This window comes from Patella vulgata, chromosome 2 (genome assembly GCF_932274485.2).
Source record: "Patella vulgata chromosome 2, xgPatVulg1.2, whole genome shotgun sequence".
NCBI classification, from domain to species: Eukaryota; Metazoa; Mollusca; class Gastropoda; family Patellidae; genus Patella; species Patella vulgata.
In genome coordinates, this window is record NC_065880.2 from 11,757,314 (window position 1) to 11,765,547 (window position 8,234).

Genomic DNA, 8,234 nt, shown 5'->3' on the forward strand with positions numbered 1-8,234 from the left:
AAAGAACATTATGCATCCCACATAAAACAAGTGGGTGTGGCCGAACACACCACTTAAAGGATTTTGTACAATAAAATGTCCAAATGTATAACAAACACTTTGAAAATCACCTTATTGCAAACAGTGGCTATAGCACTAATCGTATTCCAAAGATGAGACCATTATCTCTCATAGATTTTGAGAATTTGATTTTCTAAGACCTGATATGGGTGAAAAATTGAGTACGGAAAAAAGCAAGTTAAAAGTTAAAAATTTGATTTACCTATACAAATGACTAAATATTTAACACTATATAATATAAAGGCTGGACACGACTTGAAAAATCAACAAATTTTAACTATTTTGGGCAATTTTAGCTGATATCAAAATTTGACAGATCAATCTATACAGAGTGTTTTATAAGGTAGTGTACTCCATTTCTCTTTTTTTTTCAATCCACAAGTATTTATACACCCACCAAACTGAAACGAAATGGGGTTTAAAGTCCTACCGTTCTGCTCCGACTGGGATAACAAAGAGGGGCTTATGCCATACAGTGTGCGATAAGGGAAATTTTGCCTGGACAGCGGCACTAAGGCGGATCTTTTACCTACATGCCAATGTGTACAGGGGACCTCGGGGTTTCTCGTAAATCCGAACGACTCCACAGCTGTCCTTGTCAGACCATCCCATCCTGCACCACTGACAAGGGGAAACCATCCTATCCACTTAGCCACTGTGGCTCCCCAGTGAGTAAGGTGTTTGCTCACTAACCTGGAGGTTCCACAGTGACAGTGACAGAAGGCCCAACAAGGCACAGTGTCTGTCCTTCGGATGGGATGATAAACCAAGGTTCAATGTACAGTTGGAATTGATATAAGAGAAGGCTGTAGCGCCACTCTCAGGGCAAAATTTCCCCCATAGCACACACTGAATGGTGTATTCCCTTCTTCATTAGCCCAGGTAGTGCAGAACAATAGGACGATAAACCTATTTCATTTCATTTCTAGAGCGAGAACAAGTGCAATGTGGTTGGACATAATAACAAGATATGATCAAATTTCAGTACAGATATATAAAACAATCTAAATTAAAACAATTTAATCATAATTGAGCTTTTCGTAGCTTTTCATATATAATGTACATTTCCTTGATATTTTCTTCTTTTGAATTTTCGTTTAGTTTTAACTGTAGTTCTTCTATATTCATCTTCACCTCCTGAAAAGCAAAATATAATTAGAGCTTAGACCAGATTTCTCTTTAAAGGAGCTAAATCGCTAATAATTGAAGCCTAGAAATTGACAAAAAAGGGTCGCAAGCATATAAAAATGTAATATGAATGTATATAAACTGATTTACATTCAATCGTTTCTGTTTTTTCTGTAATTTCTAATCAGTTATGTTCGGTGAAATGCGCCAAAGTCTCAATTAAATGACAATCTTTAGCATCTGGTTATTCCAGTCTACACCGATGGTATTTATTGCGCATGCTCTCCAGATAAGAATATAGCGTCACCATTTGACATGACTTGTGGAATATGTCTAGCCTCTTTCTTTGAGGCCCTTGTTCCAAATGGCGCTGAAACGCATTAAGGTACACGATTCGTGTACCAATGGTAAAATGTTTATTTTGTCTTGAATATTGGATATCAGAAGCCCATCTTTTCCCTGTAAGATCACAAGACCAATGTTGATTTGAATTGACTAATAATTCGTGTTTTCAATGCCGAAGATTTTTGATGATATTGAGTTAGAGACTTAGCTACTTTAAACAGAGCTTAAAGGGTGTATAGCTCTATTTTTTGAAATCATAAATGGATCTAAAAGCTCATATTATTGTAATATGAATGTATATAAAGTGATTTATATTTAATTTAAAAAAAAAAAAAAGTAATTTCTAATCAATTATATTTGGTGAAATACGTGTGCCCGAAACGATATGGTACACGATTTGTGTATCATATTTTAAAACGTTCATTGCGTCTTAAATATTGATTGAAATGGACCAATATTGAATTCTAATTTGTATTTTTAATTTCAAATATCATGGAGAATATTGGGAATGAGACTTAGCTCCTTTAAAAAAGAACTAAGTAACCAATAAATTCTTCTTCTTCTATTAGTGCTTCACTCCTGCTTTCACCCAGGGTGATATCGTCGACAAAAACAAGAAATTTATACCAGGTCAAATTATTTTAATAACACATTGTTCTCATCAAGTTTTCTTTGACTTGGTTTTACCTTATTTGTATTAGTGATAAATCCATTAATATTTAAAACTTACCTCCAATTGTTTAATATAGTGATGACGATCCGATGGTCTTGTCAGAGATAAATTTCTTGCAGAACAAATCTGAAGATAAAATAATACAGGTATTGATATTACTTCAAATATCAATACATAACATTGTGTCTGTTTTTCTTTCAGGGGGTTAGGCCCAGTACTGGTTAGCGCGTGTTTGTTGCATCATAAGGTCTGTCACTGAGTCAACTGGCGTTGTTTCGATTCACCGGTTGTAGGTGACAAGGAGTAGGGTCACCTACCCAACCTCGTGGGTTTTCTCTGGGTCCTCTGGTTTCCTCACACTGCTAAAGACCCCTACGCGCAATCAAATTATTCAAATAAAATTGAACCATATGTTAGTCCCGAAATGATCTAGTTTTTGTCGAGTGGACGTTAAACCCCATCTCTCTCTATTTTGTTATCATCTGCGTTGATATTTATTTGTCAAGCACACATTTTGACTTTAAATTCCGTCCTGATAATCATTTGTGAAGCATACAACTTTATAGTATTAATGTTGACAAAATTGAAAGCTCATCATAAAGGAGTTTTAGGTTTTATTTCTGTCAGCACCCATGCAGTATCTTTTCTCCAACATTATCCATGTGATAATTGTCACGTTTACACCTCTCGTAATTTCACTCGTCTCGCGAGATTTCTACTTTAGTTTTCGGTTATTGTATTATAACCACGTGTGTGGGTGTGTGTGTGTGTGTGTATGTGTGTGTGGGTGTGTGATTGTGTGTGTGGGTGTGTGTGTGTGTGTGTGTCAAATTGATTTGGTGTTATATACTATTTGGATATGTGAATATATGACTAGTTTCTACATATTGTCAAACAATGGAGAAACAACAAGTTAATCATGTAGATTAAGTTTATAATCACTCTTATTAGATGGATACATAGTTCGACAAAGGAGAAGCAATGACTTCTGTTCAGGATTGAATTGATGAATTGTTCGACAAAGGATTAAGTCGGTCAATCATGGCAGATTAAGTAGTTAATCAAGGTAGGTGAAAAGACCGTATAACACAATAACTATGCTGATGACTTAATTACCTAATCAGTCCATCAGTACACTATATTAATTTTGGAATTTTGAATATTAATATTAAGATTATTCACCATGTCTTGATGTTCGATTGAGCATATTCCTTTGGAAAATAGCGTCGGACATGACCGGAATATATGGGCAAAATCCCCTCACTAGTATGCACATACCTCTAAATTTTGTAGAACTGCTGCTCTGACACCAGCTAATAATGAACAGTTATCTGAATGTAGATTAACTATATAATCCGTGTCTATAGTAGTGTCTGGTTGTTGTTTAGGATTTACAGATAATGATATCATATGTCCATTGTCATCTCTTAATTTACATGAACCATCTTTTATATCCCAAACCACATGTTGATTAGTATTCAATATAAATCTTAAAATGATGTCAGGATCAATTTCATCTGAAAAATGACATTTTTATTTTATAATATCATGCTGATCTGTCAAATATTATGAGCAATGTTTAAGAGAGAGAGAAATGGGGTTTAACATCCACTCGACACAAACTAGGTTATTTCGGGACTAACATATGGTTCAATTTTATTTCAATAATTCGCTTGTGCGTAGGGATCTTTAGCAGTGGAGGAAACCGGAGGATTCAGAGAAAACCTACAAGGTTGGGCAGGCAACCCTACTCCATGTCACGTACAACCAGGGAATTGAAACCCCGCCAGTTGACTCAATGACACCCCTTATGATGCAACGCGCATGCGCTAACCATTCGGCCATCCAACTCCCCGAGCAATGTTTAAAGGAGGATCAATGAAATATTGAGAAGTGAGCCAGTACCAATACAAATAGGTCTCATTTTCTTATGTCGAATTCAACTGTCCTTCTAACTGACAGATATTTGACTACATTTCAGTGTGTGCGTATTATGTTGTCACCCTGTTCGTCGCTTGGTTGGTCCGTCAACAATTGGATTGTGAACATGATAGAGACCTAAGGCTTACTCTATCCCTATCCTACAATCTTGTCCACAATACCTTATTTACATCTCAGTGACCTTGACAATATCTTGAGTTTGCCTTAAGAAATAGATCTAGTCCTTACAAATGATATCTGATGTTATAAAGAATGGCACATGGAACCAAATTACAAGTCTTGAACTCAACATAAACAATGATAAACTTACGGTTAGTTCTGTTAAAGAAATTAACAGATTTCAATTGACTTCTTGACACCAGTAAATGTGATGTATAGATTTTAGATTCAGGAACTCTGGTTTCATCAGTCTCACAAAAAATTCCATAATAATCTGTAGACGTACCTCCATTATAGTGTTCGTCACTCAATAAAAAGTCCAAAATATTCAATTCCCGCTGATATAATGGAATACACAACTCAGTTGGATTCAATAACTGTGAATCACATTTCAACGTGGGCTTTAGAACCATCAGTAATTGGACATCTTTTATCTGCGAAGTCACTGGAACATTAACCTGAATACTTTTGTTTGTTTCCAAACCATGTATCAAATTAACTGAATGTGATTCTACTTTCAATTTATTAGAGAATGACAAATTAATTAAAAGGGACCAGTCTGATGAGAATTTTATTTTACTTTGATTTGTAATAGTCACATTTAGAGTATATCTCTGGGATATTCCTTTCAATATGGGTTGTATTTTAATTTCACATGATAAAATTGTCGAATGTCTACTGTCCGATTGCAGGAGTTTACAAGATGTGTTGTAAACAATGTTAGCAGCCAAATTAATTTGCTGAATGGTGTTATTTAGATGTTTTTGATGAAGAGATATGTCTGTTAGTTTCTGGTGATTTTCTTCAATTCCAAGCAGTATATCTTTTAAATTAGAAGAAACTTTTGGTAAAGTAGAATTCACTACAGGCAGGGATATTACAGAGTTTTTCATAGTTTGACACTGAAGGAAGGTCTCCTCATCTGCAAACAAAAATATATTAAAAAAATCATCAATATATCACAGAGAGAGAGAGAGAGAGAGAGAGAGAGAGAAGGGAGAAATGGGGTTTAATGTCCACTCGACACAAACTAGGTCATTTCGAGACTAACATATGGTTCAATTTTATTTCAATAATTCGCTTGCGCGTAGGGGTCTTTAGCAGTGGGAGGAAATCAGAGGACCCGAAGAAAACCCACGAGGTTAGACAGGTGACCCTACTCCCTTGTCACATACAACCGGGTAATCAAAATCACGCCAGTTGACTCAATGACAGGCCTTATGATATAGTGCGCACGTGCTAACCATTCGGCCATCCAACCTTAGTATGAAAAGATTAGAACTTTCCTTACTTACCTTGTAGAGTATTTAATTTAGTTATATACATCTCTTTAACTCTTACATCATGAAGTAGTGTGCTTTCATTCTCAATCCTGTTATCACTTTCAATAAAATAAAATTTTGTATTGTAAATAAATTGTCCATTACTGTGATAGAGATGTGTATGATCACAAACACAAGCAGATATAACATGGCCAGAAATATGAGAAGAATACCAGCATTTCTTGGATTTAATAACCATAAATATCAAAACTTTCCCACTCGATGACAACAGAACAAGGGCAGGTAACTCTTTGTCTGAATCTGCATTGTATAGTAAATCTGTTTTGCTCTCAACGGTATTGTTTTCACAGTAAGTGACATTCATGTAATTGATGGCAATAATACTGGAATCAATTTCACAAAATAAATTAGTAGCTGTGTTTTTCAAGGCATCTGTTTTTAAGATGGAAAAATATATACAGCCATCATCTCTGCAGAAAATCATTACAGGTGATGTTAATGGTTCACACTGTTTACTGAACAAAACAATAAACAATTCATGAGGTAGACTAATGGCGGATTCACATGACCTATCATCAAAACTTTGTGAAGTTATAATAAACACAGATGTCCTATTTCTTATTTTTACCAAATCCACCAAACAATCAGCTTGTTGTGCTGATAACGAAACTGTGTGAGTTCTAACAGGATATACAAATTGTAATTCAGGTGATCTGTTTCTCCATTTTTCTTCTGGTTTCAAATTTTCAATTTTATAAAAGTTGATGTAGAAACTATTTATATTCTTTGTTATGATGATCACAAAGTCAAGATAGGTTTTAATAAATGTTATACAGCTCATTTCATCTTGCCATACTTTATCTTTCTCAGTTAACTTGTAGACATTACGAGGTAGCGTTGTAAGTTGTATTAATTCTGTTGGACTGTCTTGTAGAAGTTGATTAAATACGTCATCTTTATTTGAAACTTCACTATAAAACAAAATGGATGACACACTGATTAAACAAGAGGTATTCGTTTTGGAGGTTTACAAAGAAATTCAAAGTTGTGACAGTGATGTCAAGCCTTATAACTTTAATGTTCAACTGTTCTGCTCCGACTGGGCTAATGAAGACGGGTATACACCATACAGTGTGCTGTGAGGGATTTAGCCCGGACAGCGGCATTACAAGCTACTGTTATATCGAATTCCAACTGTCAAGGGATCTCTTACGTGCATGCCAATGTGTACACGGGGCCACAGTTTTTTGTACCATCTGAACGACAAGACAGCTATGCTTGTCAGGCCCGGAAGTTCCCAGGTTTGCTCCTGATGTTGGCTGAGAAAGTTCCTCAGGATTTTCCGGCTTGGTTTCCCCTTATCAGAAGAGCAGGACGGAGGGTTGGCAAGGAACAGTGTCTAGATAAACTTAGTAATATGATCTACCTTGAATTTGTTGAGTTATCTAAGAGAAGACGTTTAATAGTGATATCATCCACTCTGTAAACAACATTTTGACAACAACATAACAGAAACCAATTTAAGCCTGCAGAGCCAGTACACCAATGTTTTATTTCTTCGGACGAAGATATTACATACTGCAATATAAAAACAAACCGTCCTATCACATTAAACCTACCAGGTATTACAAAATAAATAGAAGCCGTGGTGGCTTAGTGAGTAAGTTTGATCCTGCTGTTGGTCAAAAAAGTTCAGCAGGATTTTCGGGTGTGGTTCCCCCTTGTCATTGGTGCAGGACAGAGGGCCTGGCAAGGGACAATGTATAGTCATTCAGATTGGACGAAAAACAGAGGTCCTGTGTACACATTGGACAAAGGGAAACCACACTGGAAAATCCTGATATACTTTCTCAGCCAATGCAGTGATTGAACATGCAACCTCTAGGCTGTTATTCAAAGGAAGGAGGTGAGTAATTAATCAAATGATTGGTCAATCCCAAATAAAGTACTTCACACTCTTCTGATAGCTATTAAATTTTGTGGCATCATTTTCATCTTGACTGGACTTCAACAACTTTAAAAGTACCATCAATAAATTAATAAACCATTGTTTAAAAATGAAATGGGGTTTAACATCCTAGTACGGTACTGATCATTGTTGGGACTAATGAAGATAACTGGCTGTGGCTAGTAGTTAAGCAGATGTCTCTCGCTATGACTTTGATAACAGCACCTAAGAAATCTTGTTAAGAAATTACATACATCGTAGCACTCCAAAACCGATTTTAAAATGTTCATTGAACTACGGTAATGTAGGCCTAGACAGTCCAGTACATGTATATACATACATCAGGAGGGGAGCCTATATTTTCACAGTAAAATAACAGCATCAATATTTATTTAAATGGATAAAATATTGGATTATAATTTGTGTGTGTCGGACATTGGGGATAATATTGATTGAGTTTATTTTAATGGCTCTATCTAGGTTAATATAAGGACAAGTTATGAAGCCTTGTATAAACCTTTGGAATATCTGTTTGTCCATATATATGAATAAATCGTGCTCCATACTGAAAAACACGCTCGTTCATAGTTCTTTGATGTATATATACTGTAATTTAATTTAATATGAACACAGCTAAAAATGAGCATGTGAAGACATTTTCACAGTTTTCAAAAGTCCCCCACTTTATTTAATAAAG

The 8,234-nt window shown here is 35.5% G+C and overlaps 1 protein-coding gene across 1 annotated transcript; it reads right to left on the bottom strand.

Moving 5' to 3' along the window:
• Positions 1–238: 238 nt before the first annotated feature.
• LOC126809713 (uncharacterized) lies at positions 239–8,204 on the bottom strand. Its single transcript, XM_050534453.2, has 7 exons — positions 8,055–8,204; positions 7,016–7,167; positions 5,602–6,560; positions 4,458–5,228; positions 3,485–3,723; positions 2,264–2,332; positions 239–1,197 (listed from the first exon to the last, which is right to left on the bottom strand). The coding sequence occupies exons 1-7, from the start codon at positions 8,121–8,123 to the stop codon at positions 1,084–1,086; spliced, it is 2,373 nt and encodes a 790-aa protein (XP_050390410.2). The 5' UTR covers positions 8,124–8,204; the 3' UTR covers positions 239–1,083.
• Between the last annotated feature and the right edge of the window lie 30 nt (positions 8,205–8,234).

What these genes read in the sequence shown, in the direction of transcription:
- LOC126809713 (XM_050534453.2), bottom strand. Translation starts at nt 8,123, where the DNA reads ATGAACGAGCGTGTTTTTCAGTATGGAGCACGATTTATTCATATATAT. An exon ending in GACAAACAGATATTCCAAAG is followed by an intron (nt 7,168 to 8,054) that starts GTTTATACAAGG and finishes TTTATATTGCAG; the next exon opens with TATGTAATATCTTCGTCCGA. An exon ending in GATAACTCAACAAATTCAAG is followed by an intron (nt 6,561 to 7,015) that starts GTAGATCATATT and finishes TTTGTTTTATAG; the next exon opens with TGAAGTTTCAAATAAAGATG.